At 42.4% G+C, this 21386-nt stretch overlaps 1 protein-coding gene across 1 annotated transcript in view; it reads right to left on the minus strand.

Annotated features, from left to right (window-relative positions):
• The window catches only part of CDC25C (cell division cycle 25C), a 25808-nt gene continuing 4422 nt past the window's right edge, over positions 1 to 21386 (minus strand). Inside the window, exons 4-15 of the mRNA XM_066343696.1 lie at positions 19694 to 19825; positions 19067 to 19272; positions 18267 to 18376; positions 17072 to 17099; positions 15548 to 15581; positions 15343 to 15432; positions 13699 to 13794; positions 11391 to 11546; positions 3383 to 3445; positions 1521 to 1619; positions 341 to 452; positions 1 to 141 (exon numbers count right to left, since the gene is read on the minus strand). Of these exons, the coding sequence (XP_066199793.1) occupies positions 131 to 141; positions 341 to 452; positions 1521 to 1619; positions 3383 to 3445; positions 11391 to 11546; positions 13699 to 13794; positions 15343 to 15432; positions 15548 to 15581; positions 17072 to 17099; positions 18267 to 18376; positions 19067 to 19272; positions 19694 to 19825 (1137 nt within the window). The 3' untranslated portion in view covers positions 1 to 130. The remainder of the gene's footprint in view (positions 142 to 340; positions 453 to 1520; positions 1620 to 3382; positions 3446 to 11390; positions 11547 to 13698; positions 13795 to 15342; positions 15433 to 15547; positions 15582 to 17071; positions 17100 to 18266; positions 18377 to 19066; positions 19273 to 19693; positions 19826 to 21386) is intronic.

Raw genomic sequence — 21386 nt, forward strand, 5'->3', positions numbered from 1 at the left:
TCCTTCACCAGTAAGGCAATCTGTTCCTGCAGCTGCCGCTCCCCTTCCCACACTCTGTTCTGGCTTTGACACCTCAGCAGCTCTGCCTTATGGTCATGGGGATGGATGCACAGGGCAATAGCTCTGTGGTTCACACAGCACCTGAAAGGTCAGCAACAAAGTAAGGGATCTTCTAGGTTCCTGAACTCTGCCTGCTAAGCATAACAGAGAGGCTCCTGGTAGTGGCTAAGAAGGAGCAGTAATTTCTTCTTGGAGGCCCTTGCAAACCCTGGGAGTTACATGCTAAAGTTGGTTCCCCAAGTCTGGGCTCCCTCATTGCCCCAAATTCCCCTTCCTTTACCATATAGTCTTGAAAGAAATCTCTGTAGCCCCCTTTGAGGATATATAGCTCTGGGTAGTACAGTGCTGGATACTGGTTCAGGGCCCTGTCCTCTTTTCTCAGAGAGCGGCACCTTTAGAGAAAGCCCAGAGATGGGTGGGCAGAAAGAAGCAAGGTCAGGATTCCATGGGCCAATCAACGCGAAGGGGAGAAAGAACAGACTACTGCTAACCCCCAAAGGACCTCGAGATCTTATTATTTTTGCAAAACATATCTAAGTAGCCCCATTCTTTCTCCTTCCCTCTACTAGTGCCTAATTCCCAATCTTTTTTCCTTCACTGCTCCAAACTTTTGAATTGTAGAAATTCCCTTTCTTACACCTCCCAACTATTCTTCAAACTGCAGTAGAAGCATGCATTCATTCATTCAGTTTCTGTCTGAACTGGTCTGGGAAGGTTCTCTTGTAAATCCCAACTCAAGCTCAGTTTCCATCACCAGCCCTACCCCATGCAAACACTCACATTCGGGGACCCCTATCTGAGGAGAATTCACAGTGGAACACAATGATTATTCTTTTCTGGGTATCCAATGGGACAATAGGCATCTTCAGAAAGAAGTTAAACAATTCTTCCTGACTGTACAAGTTGAAGGCTCCGTGTAAAAGAATTTAAATAAGTATTTTCTCAAGGGCAGTGTCAACACTGTGGACAGTGTCAACACTGTACATCTTAAGGAATTTGGGCCAGGAAGCTAGACTAAAAGCACTTTCAGAGAAAAGACCTAATTTTATCTTTGTATCATATCTACCCCGAGGGCCTGGCAAAGAGCTTGGTATGTAGTAGTTGCTCAATAAATGGTCATAGAACTAAACTGACTGAAGTGCAGGATCATTGTGAGAAAGGTCTATAAGCAGTAATGTTTGCAAAGTACTTCTCAGTCCTGGGATAATGTTTTTATCAATATTTCCATGTAAGAGCCTGTAGCTCCTACGTAAAAGAGAGATTAGTCTAGGAGAAAAGGGGAAAGTAAATTGTTCAAGGTACACAGAATTAGAATAGCAATGAGGACTTATAGCTTTGATAAGTTCCAAATGTATGTCTACCCTAGTTCTAAAGTTCACAGGACCCTTTGCTCATAGACTCTTTTCAATAAAGAACTATCTCCAACCCTTCCTCTGCTAATATCCCCAATGTAACCTCACCTGGATGTGTCCTCCCAGGTACTCATATGGATAGCGGCAATCGATGATATAAAACTTCTCAATCAGACCCTGGAATTTCCCCAACAGTAAGGCAGCCACCTGCACAAAAATTATGATTGAATACCCTGCTCACTGTCACTATAATGGAGAAAAGAGCCAGTCACACAGTTTCTAATTTACACTTCTTTCAGTCCCCCAGGATTCCACTGTATGCCCAGCCTCCAAAGTCCCCCTATATTTGAAATGTGGCAGTGGCTCAGCCCCACCCTATCTAAGAGGATGGAATAGGAAGTGGCCTTTTTAGAGAACCAAAATAGCTGGTATTGCCAGGATACCAGGAAAAACCATACTGAAGCTACTCATCTGGAGGCAGGCATGGCTGAAATCAGTCTCTCAGAAGACACACAAAGACTTCTGTAGTGGCACAGGTGGCAGCTTGAGAGCCAGATTTTGCAAGAGATGGGAAATGGTTCCCCACCCTCCAATATAAAGGAAGAAAGCAACTCTTTTAGAAAAGAATATAGAAGAAAAAGCTTACTACCCAGAGGAGGAAACAAGCTACTTGCAGGAGTATAAATTGGTTCTACCTTTCTGGAGGAAACTTTGTAAATACATATAAAAATAAATGTTAATACACTTTGACTCAGCAATTTCTTTTCTAATACATTTTTTTCTTTTCTAACATCTTAAATAAACAGAAAGTATACAAAAAATGTAGCACAATAATATTCATCTCAGCATTTTTAGGTTAAAATTTTACAAATAATTTAAATATTCAACAACAGGGGTTTGGTGCCTGACCTGTGGTGGCTCAGTGGATAAAGCGTCGACCTGGAAATGCTGAGGTCGCCGGTTCGAAACCCTGGGCTTGCCTGGTCAAGGCACATATGGGAGTTGATGCTTCCAGCTCCTCCCCCCCTTCTCTCTCTCCTCTCTCTCTCTCTCTCTCTCTCTGTCTCTCCCTCTCCTCTCTAAAATGAATAAATTAAAAAAAATACCATTAAAAAAAAACCCCAAAAAACAGGGGTTTGGTTATATAAATTACACATCAGTATAACAGAATATTATATAGCCATTAAAAGGATAATATAGATCAATCTTTTTACTGATATAGAATGATGTTTACAATGCCTCACTAAGCTAACTGTAATATTACATGTTCATCATGACCCTATTTTTATAAAGCATATACCAGAAAAACATCTGGAAGGCCATAAGGAAAATATTACTAGTAGTTGTCTCTGGTGGCAAAATTATGGGTAGGTTGACCAAATATTATTGCACAAACTGAGATACTTTTCAAAGTGAAAGAGAACAGCATTAATAATTACCCTGTACTAATAAGCATAAATGAAATTATAATATGTAAACCAGGATGTAAATGCACCCAAATTAAGTGATTTTTACTTATTTTCTTATGGGGTTTTTGCCTTTTTAAAAAAAAGACTTTATTTATTTGAGAGAGAAGGGAAAGAGAGAAGGGGGGAGGAGCAGGAAGCATCAACTCCCATATGTGCCTTGACCGGGCAAGCCCAGGGTTTCAAACCAGTGACAACATTCCAGGTCAATGGTTTATCTACTGCACCACCACAGGTCAGGCTCTTCTTTCATTTAATTTTTCTTTATATCCTTCTTTCCTTTCTTGCCCTCTTTTACTTTTTCTTATTTTTGTTTCTTTCATAAAAATTATATATCATTTGTTTAATGGGATAAAAGTAAGTCCTTTAATACTGCTTCAGTTGAATAAGGAGTATGTTAGTGAACACAGTGACAGAAGTACTATTGGAAGTGGGGATTTTAGGGACAGAACTGACCAGATGGTAGCTTTTATAACCAGTTACCATTTCCAGAAATCTGCTTACTGTTTCTGGGTTGATGTACTTCAGATCTTGGTGTCTCCCTGAAACGGTTGGCAGCACACATACCTAGAAATATCAAAGAGCTGAAACAACAGTAAGTTTTCTACACCCAAATTTGAGATCAAACACTCATATATTGTCCTTCTTTCTAAATGACCTTCTACCCCCAGATGCTTTAAAAAAATCAATGGTTTCGGCCCTGGCCGGTTGGCTCAGTGGTATGGCGTCGGCCTGGCGTGTGGAAGTCCCGGGTTCGATTCCTGGCCAGGGCACACAGGAGAAGCGCCCATTTGCTTCTCCACCCCTCCCCCTCTCCTTCCTCTCTGTCTCTCTCTTCCCCTCCCGCAGCCGAGGCTCCTTGGCCTCTGCCCCAGGCGCTAGAGTGGCTCTGGTCGCCACAGAGCAATGCCCCGGAGGGGCAGAGCGTCGCCCCCTGGTGGGCGTGCCGGGTGGATCCCGGTCGGGTGCATGCGGGAGTCTGTCTGTCTCTCCCCGTTTCCAGCTTCAGAAAAATACCAAAAAAATAAAGAAAGAAAAAAAAAAAGTTGTGCCTGATCTGGCGGTGGCGCAATGGATAGAGCATCAAACTGGGATGCGGAGGACCCAGGTTCAAAACCCTGAGGTCGTCAGCTTGAGCATGGGTTCATCTGGTTTCAACAAGGTTCACCAGCTTGAGCCCCAGGTTACTGGATTGAGCAAGGGGGTCACTCATTCTTCTGTAGCCCCCAAGTCAAGGCACATGAGAAAGCAATCAATGAGAAACTGAGGTGCTGCAACAAAGAATTGATGCTTGCCTGACCAGGCAGTGGTGCAGTAGGTAGAGCATTGGACTGGGATGCGGAAGACCCAGGCTCGAGACCCCAAGGTCACCAGCTTGAGCGCGGGCTCATCTGGTTTGAGCAAAGCTCACCAACTTGGACCCAAGGTTGCTGGCTTGCGCAAGGGGTTACTCAGTCAGCTGAAAGCCCATGGTCAAGGCACATATGAGAAAGTAATCAATGAACAACTAAGGTGTCGCAACGAAAAACTAATGATTGATGCTTCTCATCTCTCTGTTTCTGTGTCTGTCCCTATCTATCCCTCTTTCTGACTCTGTTTCTGTAAAAAAAAAAAAAAAGCCTGACCATGCGGTGGCGCAGTGGATAAAGCATCGGACTGGGATGCGGAAGGATCCAGGTTCGAGACCCCGAGCACACCAGCTTGATTGAGTGCAAGCTCAACTGGTTTGAGCAAAGCTCACCAGCTTGGACCCAAGGTAATGGCTTGAGCAAGGGATTACTCAGTCTGCTGAAGGCCCACAGTCAAGGCACATATGAGAAAGCAATCAATGAACAACTAAGGTGTCGCAATGAAAAACTGATGATTGATGCTTCTCATCTCTCTCTGTTCCTGTCTGTCCCTATCTATCCCTCTCTCTGTCTCTGTTAAAAAAAAAAAAAAGGAATTGATGGAATTGATGCTTATCTCTCTCCCTTCTGGTCTGTCTGTCCCTCTGTCTGTCTCTGTCATAAATAAATAAACATGTAAATAATAAAAGAAAAAGGTTGCATAGAAAAGTGTCTGGAAGAACATACATCAAGCATTAACAGTAATTATCTCTGGCCTTTGGGACTATTGGCATTTGCAACAGCTTCTTTTGTTTATTTGCTTTTTCTATACTATCATATACTGATTTTATAAAACAGACAAATATATTTAGATTTTTTTTTTAAAGAAACAGTATTTTGTAAACTGAGAAAGCACCATTTCCTTATGGCCTCAACACACATAGGCCCACTACTGTATGTACAACTCCACTCCTCTTATGAAGGTCATCAATAATCTTCATGTGGCCATGTGTAACAGGCATCTTTAGCAATTATTTTTCTGAAACTCAGAGGCTTCCACTGAGTTGGCTAATCCTTTCTTTTTTGGCTTCAAAGGCAAAACCTCCTAGTTTTTTAGTTTAGTTCTAATGTAGGTAACTCTTATACTAAAAGAACCATAATGCTTTTGCCTCTCTGTTGCTCCTTCTCAGTCTTTTTTGTTGGGCCTCCTCACTTATAAAATCTCTAAGGTTCTAGATTCATTAGGGCTGGATTCATTAGGGCTAGATCCTGTTACTTTTTATCATTTTACTCTTGCCATCGATGATTTTTTCCATCCATAAATTTAAATTTTTCCTCTATGCTGATGACTCTCAAATTTCTATCTCTAGTCAAGACCTCTGTTCTTACTTCCAGACTTCCATATCCACATACCTGCTTAACCATTTTTGAGTACCTGGTAGGTGACATAGCAATAAAAAAAGAATAGAAGAAGGCCTCGTTCAGTTTTCCCAGTGCATAGAGCATTGGCCCAGTGTGCAGAAGTCTCAGGTTGGAACCCCCATCAGGGCATACCATCTGCTTCTTTTCCCCTTCCTCTCCCCTTCTTTCTTTTCTGCTCTCGCAGCCAGTGGCTCGACTGGGTCGATTGTTGGCCCTGGGCACTGAGGATAGCTCAGTTGGTCCAAGTGTTAGCCTCAGGAGCTGAGGATAGCTTAGTTGATTCAAGCATCAGCCCTAGATGGGGGTTTCTGGGTAGATCCCAGTTGGGGTGCATGACGGAGTCTGTCTATCTCCCCTATTCTCACTAAAATAAATAAAGGAAGGAAGAAAGGGAGGGAGGGAGGAAGAGTGGAAGAAACAAATACACTCTGTATTGTTTTAATTTATTTATTCATTTTAGAGAGGGAGGAGAGAGAGAGAGAGATAGAGAAAGAGAGAGAGAGAGAGAAGGGGGAGGAGCAGCAAGCCCAGGGTTTTGAACCAGCGACCTCAGCATTCTAGGTTGGCACTTTATCTACCGCGCCACCACAGGTCAGGCATACATTCTTGTATTTTATGTAGTGGTAAATACTTTAAGTAAAAAATAGAGAAGGATAAAAATATAGAAAGAATGTAAGGTTGGAAAGCTTTTTAGAAAAGGCCTTTCTGATAAGGTGACATATGTGGAAAAAAAAGACTGAAATGTGGAGACAATCATGTGTTGCCTATGGAAGAATTTCTAGGCTGAGGGAACAAATGCAAAGGCCCTGGTGAGAATGGCAAGACCAAAGATGGTCTTAGTATCATACTATTAGCTGAAAAAACTAATTGAACAAATACTATAAAACAACTAGACCTAAAAGACATTGATAGAACACTGTATCTAACAACAATAGAATATACATTCTTCTCAAAAACACATAGAACATTTTCTAGGATAGCCCATATATGCCAGGTCATAAAATAAGCCTCAATAAATATTTAAATATTGAAATCATACAAAGTATGCTCTCTAACCACAATGGAATAATTACAGTTAATAACAGGAAAAAATCTGGAAAATTCCCAAATATATGTAAATTAAACAACAAACTCCTTAATAACCAATAGGTCAAAAAAATCACACTGAAAATCAGAAAATACTTTTGAGATAAATGAAAAGGTAGGCACACTATACAAAAACTTATGGTATGCAACTAAAGCAGTGTTTAGATGAAAATGCATAGCCATATGCCTGACCTATGATGGTGCAATGGGTAGAATGCCAACCTGTAACACTGAGATCACCGGTTCGAAACCCTGGATTTGTCCAGTCAAGGCACATACAAAAATTAACAAGCAAGTAACGAACAACTAAAGTGAAGCAACTATGAGCTGACTCCCTTCCTCTCTCTCCTCTCTGTGAAATCAATAAATAAAATCCTTTAAAAATAAAAGAAAATTCATAACTATAAATGTCTATAATGAAGAAGAAAATCTCAAATCAATGAGCTAACCTTCCACCAAATAAGAAACTCAATCTAAAGCAAGCAAACAGGGCCCTGGCAAGTTGGCTCAGTGGTAGAACATTGGCCCAACATGTGGATGTCCTGGGTTCGATTCCTGGTCAGGGTGCACAGGAGAAGCACCCATCTGCTTCTCCACTTCTCCTCTTCTCCCCTCTCACTCTTCCCTCCCACCCCCCGCAGCCATGGCTCATTTGAAGCAAGTTGGCCACAGGCACTGAGGATGGTTCCATGGCCTCCGCCTCAGTTGCTGAGCAAAAGAGCAATGTCCCAGATGTGCAGAGCATCGCCCCCTAGTTGGCTTGCCAGGTGGATTCCGGTTGGGGCACATGTGGGAGTCTGTTTCTCTGCCTCCCCTCCTCTCACTGAGTTACAAAAGAGAAAAAAAAAGCAGAAGGAAGGAAATAAAAAAGATTATAGTAAAACGTTATGAAGTAGAGAATAAAAAAATAGAGAAAAACAACAGAACCAAAGATTTTGAGAAAAAAAATACCCCAACAAAATTGATAAACCTTTCAGCAAGACTGAAGGAAAAAAAGAGATGACTCAAATTACTAAAATCAGGAATGAAAGAAAGGACATTACTACCAACCTTACAGAAATAATAAAAAGATCATAAGGGAATACTGTAAACAACTCTATACTATCAATAAATGAGAAAACTTAGATGAAATGTGCAAATTCCTAAAAAAAAACCACTGAAACTGTCTCAAGAAGAAACAGAAAAATCTGACTATAACTACAAAAAATAAAGACAATGAATTAGTAATTTAAAAACTTCCCACAAAGAAAACCCCAGGCCCAATGGCTTCACTGATGAATTCTGCCTAACATTTAAAAAAAAGAAATAAAAATCAATTCTACACAACCCTTCCAGAAAATTAAAAAAGAGAATTCTTTCCAAATGATGACATCATTACACTGATAATAATATCAAAGATATTACAAGGAAAACAAAACAATAAAAATCAACATCTCTCATGAACATAGACACAAAAATTCTCAACAAAATTTTAGCAAATCAAAATAAAAATATATATATAAAGGATAATATACCATGACCAAATAAGGTTATCACAGGAATGCAAGGTTGTTTTAACATTTGAAAAGCAATGTATTCACCATATTAATAGGTTAAAAAGAAAACTCATGTGATTATCTTGAGATGCAAAGTATTTGACAAAATCTAGTATGTTTCTGCTAAAAATCTCTCAGCAAAGTAGGAATAGAACTCTCCTCCAGCCTGATAACTGGCATCTCAAGAAATCTATAGCTAACATCATACTCATTGGAGAAAAACTGGATGCTTTTTCTGTAAGATATGGCACAAGGCAAAAGGTTCTCGATAATTTTAAGATGGTAACATCTGAAACCAATACAAAATAAAATTGAAAGGGAAAAAAAAAGATTGTTAAGGAGTCCTGATACCAAAAACGTCAAAAACCAGAGGAAAGGAGAAAATTGTTAATACAGGAAAGGAGAAATACTGCAGGAACAGACAAGATTCTTCCATGTGAGTTAATTGGGTTTTTTTTTTTATTAAGAGACAGACAGACAGACAAGGCAGAGATAAGAAGAATCAACTTATAGTAGCAGCACTTTAGTTATTCATTGATTGCTTCTCATACGTGCCTTGACCAGGGGTCTCCAGCCGAGCAGTGACCCTTTGCTCAAGCCAGCAACCTTGGGCTCAAGCCGGCGACCATGGGGTCATGTCTATGATCTCATGCCCAAGCCAGCAACCCTGCGCTCAAGCTGGTGAGCCTATGCTCAAGTCGAATGAGCCCACACTCAAGACGGCAACTTTGGGGCTTCAAACCTGGGTCTTCTGCATCCCAGTCCAACTTTCTATCTATTGTACCACTGCCTGGTCAGGCCAGAGTCAGCCTTTTTTTCTTTTCAGTCTTGACAATGACCAATAAGACCCTATGATCTGTCCTCCTGCTGTCTGCTATCTGCTTTCATCTATCACTGTACACTTGCCTCTACACTCCAGCCATACTACTGGCTTATTGCTGTTCCATGAATATGCCAAGCACACTCCAACTTCAGGGGCATTGCACTTGCTTTACTTTCTGCCTCAAATTACTCATTCCTCCTGATAAGTTTGCCCTCGCTGCTTCAAATGTCTGTTCAAATATTACTCTCAGAGAGGTCTTCTCTAATCTATGCAACCTATCAGTGGACTGTACCATCCAATCCAGATACTTACTGTTCTTGCCCTGCTTTTTTGCCATCTGCCATATTATAAATGTTATTTGTTTACTTGTCTGTTTCCTCCTGAGTGGAATGCAGGCTCTGTGAGAGCAGGGACTTCTTGTGTCGTTGTGGTCACTACTGTATCCCCAGCATATTTTTAAAAATTTTAAATTTATAGATTTTAGAGAAAAAGAGAAAGGGGGAGGAGAGAGAGAGAAACATTGGTTTGTTGTTCCACTTATTAATATATTCATTGGTTAATTCTTATATGTGCACTGACCATGGATCAAACTCACAACTTTGGCATATCCAGATGACGCTCTAATCAACTGAACTATCTGGCCAGGGCTGTATCCTCAGCATTTAGTGAATAAATTAATAGGTATATTGCATTCATTACCATTATCACTTACACCAGATTACACTAATGGTAATCTGCTCAAGGTACTAAGTAGAACTGCTTACCCAGCAGAAAGAAGAGTCCCATGGTAGCCATTACAGTGTAGAGACCATGCCTGACCAGGCGGTGGCGCAGTGGATAGAGCGTCCGACTGGGACGCAGACGATCCAGGTTTGAGACCCCAAGGTCACCAGTTTGAGTGTGGGCTCATCTGGTTTGAGCAAAAAGCTCACCAGCTTGGACCCAAGGTCGCTGGCTCGAGCAAGGGGTTACTCGGTCTGCTGTAACCCCATGGTCAAGGCACATATGAGAAAGCAATCAATGAACAACTAAGGTGTCTCAACGAAAAACTAATGATTGATGTTTCTCATCTCTCTCTGTTCCTGTCTGTCTGTCCCTCTCTCTGACTCTCTCTCTGTCACTGTATAAAAAAAAAAAAGTTACAGTATAGAGACCATGTCTTCTTCTTCTTCTTTTTTTTTTAGAGATTTCTTTTCTTTTTTTAAAGATTTTATTTATTCATTTTAGAGAGGAGAGAGAGAGAGAATAAAAGAGAGAGGAGAGAAAGAAGGGGGGAGGCACACAAAGCATCAACTCCCATATGTGCCTTGACCAGGCAGGCCCATGGTTTCAAACCAGCAACCTCAGTGTTCCAGGTCGACGCTTTATTCACTGTGCTTCCGCAGGTCAGGCAGACCATGTCTTCTTGATCTCTGCAGACCTACCACTTAGTAAAGTTATTGCAATATATTAGATATGCACTATTGTTCATTTATGAATGAAGGAATGGCCCTAGCCAGAAAGCTCAGTTGTTTAGAGTGTTGTCCTAATATGGCAAGGTTGTAGGTTCAAACCCTGGTTTAAGGCACACACAGGAATCTACCAATGAATACATAGATGGGTGGAACAACAAACCAATGTTTTTCTCTCTCTTTTTAAAAAGAAAAAAAAGAAAAAACCAGAATGAAGGAATGGCCCTGCCCAGGTAGCTAAATTATCAATATGCCAAGGTTGCAGGTTCGATTCCCAGTCAGGGCCCGTGCAAGAATCAACTAAGAAAAAAAAAAAAAAAAAAAAAAAGAATCAACTAAGGAATACACGAAAACCATGAATGAGTGGAACAGCAGGCCAGTGTTTCTCTCTCTCTCCTCCTTCCTCTCTCTTTCTCTCTAAAATCTATTTTTTAAAAAAATAAAAAAAGGCCCTGGCCGGTTGGCTCAGTGGTAAAGCGTCAGCCTGGTGTGCAGGAGTCCCGGGTTCGATTCCCGGCCAGGTCACACAGGAGAAGCGCCCATCTGCTTCTCCACCCCTCCCCCTCTCCTTCCTCTCTGTCTCTCTCTTCCCCTCCCACAGCCAAGGCTCCATTGGAGCAAAGTTGGCCCCGGGCGCTGAGGATGGCTCTGTGGCCTCTGCTTTAGGTGCTAGAATGGCTCTGGATGCAACAGAGCAAAGCCCCAGAGGGGCAGAGCATCGCCCCTGGTGGGCGTGCGGGGTGGATCCCGGTCAGGCACATGCGGGAGTCTGTCTGACTGCCTACCCGTTTCCAGCTTCGGAAAAATGCAAACAAAAAAAAGGACGGAGGAATGAAAATATAAAGATACTATCAGAGAACACTTTACCTTGGCATCTTCTGGATCATCCAGGGAAAACTCCATCAAATCATCTGAAATCTCCTCTGCCTGGTCTCTTCCTAGTTTTGGATTTTTATCCAATTTTGGAACTGTGATAGGACTGCCTAGATACTTCATTTCACTGTCCAGCAAGTTTCCATTGTCCTGCCAAGTATATTGATAATATTATTAATTACCCAGGACACTTACCTTATACCATATACAAAAATTAACTCAAAATGAATCAAAGACTGCCTGACCAGGCAGTGGCACAGTGGATAGAGCATCGGACTGAGATGCAGAAGACCCAGGTTCAAAACCCTGAGGTTGCCAGCTTGAGCGCAGGCTCATCTGGTTTGAGCAAGGCTCACCAGCTTGAGCCCAAGGTCGCTGGCTTAAGCAAGGGGTCACTTGGGGTCTGCTGTAGCCTCCTGGCCAAGGCACACATGAGAAAGCAATCAATGAACAACTAAGGTGCCGCAATAAAGAGTTGATGCTTCTCATCTCTCTCCCTTCCTGTCTGTCTGTCCCTCTGTCTCTGTCACATACACACACACAAAAGACCTAAATGCTTCTGTGCCACATGGTGGCACAATGGATAGAGTGTCAACATGGGATGCTGAGGACCTAGGTTTGAAACCCAGAGGTTGCCAGCTTGAGTGAAGGCTCACCAGCTTGAGTGCAGGCTTGACAGTTTGAGCATGGGATCATCAACTGGTTCTCATGGTCGCTGGCTTGAGCCCAAGGTCACTGGCTTGAACAAGGGGTCACTGGCTCAGCTGAAGCCTCCCCCCCCATCAAGGCACACGTGAGAAGCAATCAATAAGCAACTAAAGGGATGCAACTACGAGTTGATGCTTCTCATCTCGCTCCCTTTCTGTTTGTCTGTTTCTGTCTTTCACTAAAAAAGTAAATAAAAATAAAAACTATAAAAAATGAAAAAGTATTAAAACATCAACCAATGAGTGCATAGATAAGTGGAACTACAAATCAATGTTTCTCTCTCTCCTTTTCTCTTTCTGTAAAATCAGTCTATAAATTTTTAAAATATTTTTAAGTTATAAATATGATATGACTTCAACTTTGTAAAACTGTACACATATTTCTTTTTTTATTTTTTTGTATTTTTCTGAAGTTGGAAACAGGGAGACAGTCAGACAGACTCCCGCATGCGCCCGACCGGGATCCACCGGGCACGCCCACCAGGGGGCGATGCTCTGCCCACCAGGGGGTGATGCTCTGCCCCTCCCGGGTGTTGCTCTGTTGCGACCAGAGCCACTCTAGCACCTGGGGTAGAGGCCAAGGAGCCATCCCCAGCGCCCGGGCCATCTTTGCTCCAATGGAGCCTCGGCTGCGGGAGGGGAAGAGAGAGACAGAGAGGAAGGAGAGGGGGAGGGGTGGAGAAGCAGATGGGCGCTTCTCCTGTGTGCCCTGGCCGGGAATCGAACCCGGGACTTCTGCACACCAGGCCGACGCTCTACCACTGAGCCAACCGGCCAGGGCGAAGCAACTATAATTTGATAGTTCTCTCTCCATGCTCCCCCTCCTCTGTAAAATCAAAAAATAAAAAATCTTAAGAAAAAAAAAAAAAAAAGAGCCTGACCAGGTGGTGGCACAGTAGATAGAGTATTGGACTGGGATGCTGAGGACCCAGGTTCGAGACCCTGAGGTCGCCAGCTTGAGCATGGGCTCATCTGGTTTGAGCAAAAGCTCACCAGCGTGGACCCAAGGTCGCTGGCTCCAGCAAGGGGTTACTCAGTCTGCTAAAGGCCCGCAGTCAAGGCACATATGAGAAAGCAATCAATGAACAGGTGTTCTAAGGTGTTGCAACGCGCAATGAAAAACTAATGATTGATGCTTCTCTCCGTCCTTGTCTGTCTGTCCCTGTCTATCCCTCTCTCTGACTCTCTCTCTGTCTCTGTAAAAAAAAAAGATCAGCCTGACCTGTGGTGGCACAATGGATAAAGTGTCCACCTGGAACACTGAGGTTGCTGGTTGGAAACCTTGGGCTTGCCTGGTCAAGGCATATATGGGAACTGATGCTTCCTGCTCCTCCCTCCCTTCTCTCTCTCTCTCTCTCTCTCTCTCTCTCTCTCTCTCTCCTCTCTAAAATGAATAGTCTTTAAAAATAAATATCTTTGTTTAAAAAAAAATCAGAAGACATACCTCTCCTCCCTTTCCCTGCTCAAACATTACTTTTCCAACATCTTGTCTCATTCAGGACAGCTTAGAAAAATTCAAAGGGTCATATATCTAGATCTACGATACCATACACCACAATACATCAGCTGATCCTTGACGGTGTCTAGTGACTCACCAGTAGAGAAAGGGGAGACATGTAAGGCCCCCTTGATTTCTTTTGAAACTTAACGTTCCTGGGCACCCACCATTTCAAGGGATCCAAAGTGTTGTCCTGCATAAGAAAAATTACATTAGCTGGAGGAAGAGAAGTGTCAGTAGGCCCTTCCAAATACATTGCATTTGATGAAGCAATGCATAACCCTCAGAACACATTAAGTGTAATCAAAGTTAACCCTACATCATGAAGATAAAAATTATGGTTTGGGAGAGGGGATGGGGGGAAGAGTGTAAAGAGGGACAATATAAAGTGATGTAAAATGATTTGACTTTGGGTGATGGGTATACAACGTAATCAACAATTCAAACATGCTATAGAAATGTTTACCTGAAACCTATGTGCTGTTATTGATCAATGTCATCCTGTTAACGTTAATTTTCTAAATAAAATTTTTAAAAAATTATGGTTTGAATTTGATGTATGTTATGTAATTTGCTTCGTAGGATAGTAATTTTATAATCACAAACCAAAGGAAAGAAGGAAAAAGGGAGTCTAACTGGGGAGGAGGTGGTGAGATTTTTAAAAAGTAAAGGAAGATTAAAAGGACAGTATTAGCCTGACCAGGCAGTGGCGCAGTGGATAGAGCGTCGGACTGGGATGTGGAGGACCCAGGTTCGAGACCTCAAGGTCGCCAGCTTGAGCGCGGGCTCATCTGGTTTGAGCAAAAGCACACTAAAAGCACACTAGCTTGAGTCCAAGGTCGGTGGCTCGAGCAAGGGGTTACTCGGTCTGCTGAAGGCCCACAGTCAAGGCACATATGAGAGGGCAATCAATGAACAACTAAGGTGTTGCAACCCGCAACGAAAAACTAATGATTAATGCTTCTCATCTCTCTGTTCCTGTCTGTCTCTCCCTGTCTATCCCTCTCTCTGACTCTCTCTCTGTAAAAAAAACCAAAAAAAAAAAAGGACAGTATTAAATGTACAAAAAAGAAAAAAGAAAAAAGGGGAATAAAAAAGCTGATTAGGACAGCCAAAATGGGCATAATTTAGTTACTGTAAGAAAATGATAATAGTAGCTATATTTTATGGACACTGACGTGGAGGAAAGGATGAAGGCAGGAAGAAGAAAAAGATGGCTAGGAAGATTAGCTGGAGAGATTAGTTAGAGAATTATCTTAATGATTAGGCAGTTTTGGAAAGGTCAGTTTCAACTTGGAACTCAAGGATGGCCTGAAGCTCAGACCAAAAACAATCATGGCTCTCTCAGAAGAAGGATTAACAAGCTAGATTAAAGGAGAAATAAGAAATTAAGAACTTTAGATTTGTACATGAAACCAAGCATAGTCTGTAAACAAGTTATGTACATTATTCCTATCTGCTTTTTTGAAAAAGTCCTAAATTCCTTAGACAACAATAACAGAGATTTCTGTCCTTAAACCAATCAGTGAAACAAGTATAATGACGAGCTACTATGCAGACTTGGAGCTAGGTTTCTATTCTATGATTAACCCTTAAAGAGAAAAAACAAAAACAAACCATAAACAATTTTTTTTCCCATAGCAATGATGTTTGTTTGTCGAGCTTGAGGTCTCATGATACCGATGACTTGTTTCATTCAAAGAAAACTGGTAATGTATTTAGCTTTCCATTAAACACTCACATTTTCCTTATTTGTGGATGAGCTACTTAATGCATTTTGCTTCCTGTTGCCATGGTCCAAAGCATTCGGAGTGCTACAAAGCAGCTGTACCTATAAGAGATGGTTTTCTAAGAACATCTAGCAACCTCTGGCCACAGGTGAGCTGTAAACCCTCTGTCTTCCACCTGAGAAACAAACCCAAATCCAAGAAAAAGGAGCTACTCACTGGGCTGCATTTTATAAGGTGCTGGTAAAGATTCCTGCAGATTAACAACAACAAAAATGCCAGTCAGGTTAGTCCCAAATACTGTTTGGTTATTCATCAGTGGCTTGGGGCATTCCAACTTTTCCTTTCTCACATTCTAGAATCCCCATACCTAATTGATATGTTTTTTCAAATAACAATATGTAGGGTGCATAACCACATGTATATATAGACATTCATCAGAGATGATGAGTTTGTCCTACATCTTATGCAGACACAATTTGTAATTTACTAATTTTCCAGCATTGACTATTGAGAATTGAATTTTTTTTTTTTAATGAATTTCTATTACCCCTTCCAGGAGTTAATTTGGTCTTCATGGGTTAGGAAATTTTAAGCAATTCAAAGAAAATACAAGCAATACAAAGTGAATTTTCATACGTATCAATAAAATAGTCATGGAAAATCTTCCCTAGTGCACTAAAGTAGCATGTAATTCACCTAAACATCAAAGGATAAAGTTCTAAAAAGATTAAAACAGTCAAATAGAAAACTTACAATAAATTGTTTGTTTGTTTGTTTTTTAACAGAGTCAGAGAGAGGGACAGATAGGGACAGACAGACAGGAATAGAGAGAGATGAGAAGCATCAATCATTAGTTTTTCGTGCGACACCTTAGTTGTTCATCGATTGATTTCTCATGTGTGCCTTGACCGTGGGGCTACAGCAGACCGAGTAACCCCTTGCTCAAGCCAGCAAACCTTGGGTCCAAGTTGGTGAGCTTTGTTCAAACCAGTAGAACCCGCGCTCAAGCTGGCGACCTTGGGGTCTCGAACCTGGGTCCTCCGCATGCCAGTCTGACATTCTATCCACTACGCCACTGCCTGGTCAGGCACAATAAGTTTAAGAAGTTGAATTAAAATAATTTTTTATTCCGTGAGTATCCCATGACTGAACACTAAGATCTTTGTTTGATAGGCGCTAAGGATTAAATTTTCCTTATAATAGCTGTTTATAAGAAATGCAATTATTTCTATTATTATTGGTTCTTTATTATTAATAAAGAAACTGAGGTGCAATGAAGATAAGAAACTTGTCAGAGTTACAGTTGGTGAAGTAGTAAGCCACTGGAATCCAGACACTGATGCTAGAGGCTAGACTAGGTACTTTTAACCACTAAAATACAGCACTACTCCCATGCATGCCTATGTCTATGTGAAGTATATCATTTTTAAAGATAATATCAATTGTATTTGATGGTTAAAATAAATAGCTTTCATTTTCTTTTTTCTTTTTAATTTTATTTAGAAAGTTGGTCGGGCTTGGTTAGTACTTGGAGGGGAGAAAATTAACTTTAACAGGGTGAATAGCCTTCATTTTCACAACACTCTGGGAACCTTAAAAATCTTGCAAGGAAAGGAGCTGGGCCTCCAAGTCCATTACACTCAAAGTGAAATGTTCTATACTCGGCAGTATTTTCATAGGATAAAATCTCCGTGCCAGGGCTGAAAGGCTTTAGCAGGTTTGTTTGGCAAAAGAACTTACATCCGAGCTAACTGTATTTCCCGAGGTCCTAAAAAAACCAAGGGACCTGCAATCAGATATGAAGTTATCCTTGTCCATACATCTTGTTTTTCCTTCCGATTTTCTTCATTACCAGTAAGCCATATTAATTTTAAAGCTGACCTTCTGAATACAAAGGCTCTTGATAGGAACCCATTTCATGGTACAAGGTACAATTTAATAGAATCTTAAGAATTAAATGTTACTGAAAAACAAAACGCTGGGAAACAATGCATTCAGCTAGAGAGATTTTTCATGAATAGAAAAGAATGTTTATCACTCAGGAAATCTGAAATTAGAACAAATACTAAAGTGGTTGACTAGTAAAACATATACCTTTAGGGCTCAAACCCTACAAAAACACAATAACTAACTAAAAAAAAACCTCCCAAAAAAACAAAAAAAAAACCCACAATAACTAGCTGACAAAGTATTTATTTTGGTTTCTTTGCCTCGGCTGATATTAGGCTAGATAATAAAACTTCTCATCTTAACTACTACTTTCATTCTCATCATTCACTGTGTTTCAATTCAGACCATCCATCAGTCAACAAAATATTCCCTTCTGTCTAAAATTTTCAAATGCAAAGTGACTCCTGTTAATGTTATTATTTTTCTCTTCCCATTGGCTTGATCACTCAAAAATCCTATAGGTACCCACAGAATTCCAACTTCAAGGTTCTCCACCTCCCTTGACCATCTTCCATGTCTATCTCACTACTCCGACCTCTCCCTTAAAAGTTATTCTTTCCCGCTCTGGCCGGTTGGCTCAGCGGTAGAGCGTCGGCCTGGCGTGCGGGGGACCCGGGCTCGATTCCCGGCCAGGGCACACAGGAGAAGCGCCCATTTGCTTCTCCACCCCTCCTCCTTCCTCTCTGTCTCTCTCTTCCTCTCCCGCAGCCAAGGCTCCATTGGAGCAAAGATGGCCCGGGCGCTGGGGATGGCTCCTTGGCCTCTGCCCCAGGCGCTAGAGTGGCTCTGGTCGCAGCAGAGCGACGCCCCGGAGGGGCAGAGCATCGCCCCCTGGTGGGCAGAGCGTTGCCCCTGGTGGGCGTGCCGGGTGGATCCCGGTCGGATCCCGGTCGGGCGCATGCGGGAGTCTGTCTGACTGTCTCTCCCCGTTTCCAGCTTCAGAAAAATACAAAAAAAAAAAAAGGTATTCCCTTGAAACCTTTACCTCCCTTCTCCCTTCCAGTTCCATCAAGGTCTGCAGGAGTGGAAGGCTGAGTGGCAGACATCTCCCCACTGCTAAAATTCGAAAGATCAAGGCAACGTTTTGGGGTACCTCTGTTGAGACATAAGAATAGTACATCAATATTCCCATTGTGATGTAATGTTCCTAAAAGGCAAAGATCATGTTATCCTCAATTTGGAACACCCCTCAATGATTACCACATAACCTGAACAATGTCCAAATAAACCCAATTGCTTTTGGAATTATTTCAGTCTCAGCTAAGAAAAATCTCCTATCTTTTCCCTACTCCAGTAATCTGGACTAATTTTTCTCCTCACCAACATACTGAGACAGTAGGGGTTTGTTTTGTTTTTTGTGTTTGAGAATCAAAACTTATTGACTGAAGGGGGTCTTGACCCCACATCTTCTGCCCTTTACAACCATGAGCCCACAGATTTGATTTCTCCCTGGAGTCTCTAGTGCTCCTCAAGTCTATAGTTCTCCGATTGTGCTAGTTGAGGCATGACGCCACGGTACGGCCAAAATTTAAAGTACAATAACACTAATGTTAATACTAATTAGGTGACTAACTCGTATAATGCAATAGAGTTTCCAAAGACTTTTCCCAGACAGCACATCATTTGATTCTCACACGATCTTAATAAGATAGGAAGAGATTATTTCAACGTCACAGAAAAGAAGCCCGAGAGTCAAAAGGGTCACACGGTTAGTCAAGGCCTCAGACAGACACTCAGAAACCGTTCAGCAAAGCAAAGACGACAAGGTGTGAAGAGTGGATTTACCCAGACAGAATGTTTAGGTCTGCGCAACCAACAGAGCATCTGTACCCCGGAGTTCGAGGGAGATCTGAACAGGCGGTTAGGTGTCTCTCTCCAGGAGCAGGTTTAAGATCCTCCTCCGACGGGACCGGAAACTGGGTCCTGCGCCCGGACTTCCCTCCTCTTTCGAGGATGAAACGAGCGCTGCAAGCAAAGGCTCTGACTCCTCCCTGGGAAGAAATGACACCTAGCGAAGCGGAGCGCGACACCTGCCCGGGACAGCACAGGCCGTCCAGCTCTGACGACCTCCGCCCTTCCCAGCAGCAGCCAAGCGGGCCAGTATTGGGGGGCGGGCACCTCCAAACGCTCGATCACAGCCTGGCTTCAAGGTTAAATGGCACTTGCCCGAAAACGGCCTGGTCTTTTCCCTGGAACCTGAATTTTTACCCTAGAGGAAACCCCAGCACTTGAAAGCGGGAATGGAAAGGCTTTGAGTTGTTCGGAGCCACACAGCTCGAGACTCCTGACCCGAAGGAATTCAAGTCTCCTCACTTGCTACAAAACCCGAGGTCCCCTGAGGTTCCGTCTGCGGGCTCTGACTGAAGGGGAAACGGGCCTTCGTGAGTCCAGCGGAGATGGCTCCGGTCTTACCTCAGGTTTCAGTCTGAATTTACCTTCAGGAGAAAGGGACGTGGGGGAGTGGTCAATGACAAGTGAAGACTTGAGGAGAGTTAAAGGAAGTCTGGGGAAAGGAGGCAATGTTTTGCTTCCCGACTGAATTGGCTCGGGTCAGGCCTTGCTGCTTCTTTCCTCAGACGGTAGACGTTAGAGCCTCTGAGCAGGAAGAGCAACAGCCACAAGCCTTGACGGTTCAAACCTCCCGCCCTCCCAATAACCTAGCCTTTAAGATGCGGCAGCCAATCACCGCACACCCTCTCAGACACCCCCCCCCCAAGCCAATCGTTTGGCTCGTACATCACAGAGGCGTGAGCTTGCGCTGAAAGGAGCACAACTTGCCCCGCCCCGCAGCCAAAGCAGGATGTCGATTGGCCCAACGGCATGCGGCCGGAGGTCAACCCCGGCCCACAAAAGTCAGGAGTACCAGCGGCTTTCCCTGTGGCCAATCACCTCACCTTTTTTGAGCTTTTTTCCCTTTGCTCAGCCCCTTCGACCCCGGGAGATTTAAATTGCTCCTCGCCAAGATTGTCCACTCATTAAGTTAATACTTGGAGGAATTAGTTTGGGTAGGAGGGTGTTTTAGATGTTTCTTTTTCCTTGCTTCTTTCTCATGTATTATACGGACTTTTCCCTCTTGGTTTGCTAGCCTTCTGCTGGAGCATGCTGGGACGAGACGGGTGTATGTATTTATGCTAAGCGGTATTTGCCCCTTACAAGAGCTTTTCCAATAAGATCTCCCTTTTAGCGTGCAGCTCTCTAAGACGCTAGGTTATGTAAGTAAAGGAAATTCCTTTTAGGGAAAGCAGAGAGTTGAATTATCTTTTGGCATTAATCCTTATCACAATACAAAGGATCTCAAAATTTGGTTATTTATGGGAATTTGAACATTAATTAGATGATAATAATTTATTCTCCATTTTGGGGGAATTGCTTTAAATATTCCTCTGGGAGTGGTGGTGGGTATAGATAAAACAAGACTGGCCATGAGTATTGGGTGATGGGTAACTGGGGGTCCAATATATCAGTGCTTTCAAAGTTTAATCTGCATACTGATCACCTGGAGATCTTGTTAAAATGCAGATTCTGATTCAATAGGTCTGAATTGGGGCCCAAGATTCTTCTAACAGGCTCCCCGCTAATGCTGAATAGTTGATATAGGGGCCATATATTGAGTAGCAAACCATTGTCATGCTATTCTCTTTAGTTTTCTGTACATTTGAACTTTAGCATAATAAAAACTTTAAAATAAACTCAGAAGCTCTTTAAAATACAGGCCCCTAAAAATGATTCAATAGGTCTAGAATAGGGCCCAAGAATTACCAAGGTCCCCAGGTGCTACCCATGCAGAAGGCTTGCAGGCTACACTGAGAAACAAATCAGAAATGCAACCTTTATCTTTTGAGAAACAGTAAGCCATAAATACAACCTTTATTTGGTATCAGGATCTTGGTGGTGGTAGGGGTTGAGAGATGCAGTCTAGTCATCTGAGTATTGTCCTTCATCTGTAGAATCTGCTTCCCCAGAAAGGAACTGTGTGAAGAGCCTTTGTCCTTTGGTATAGAGATGGTAAGTGTGGGAGTCAGCACAGAGCCCTGCCATGACAGGTGAGTTTGAAAATCAGGCAGGAGATGAAAGGATGTGGGATGCATTGGTTTCTGCTTTGATA

Source organism: Saccopteryx leptura, chromosome 6, assembly GCF_036850995.1.
Source record: "Saccopteryx leptura isolate mSacLep1 chromosome 6, mSacLep1_pri_phased_curated, whole genome shotgun sequence".
In the NCBI taxonomy this organism is placed as follows: Eukaryota; Metazoa; Chordata; class Mammalia; order Chiroptera; family Emballonuridae; genus Saccopteryx; species Saccopteryx leptura.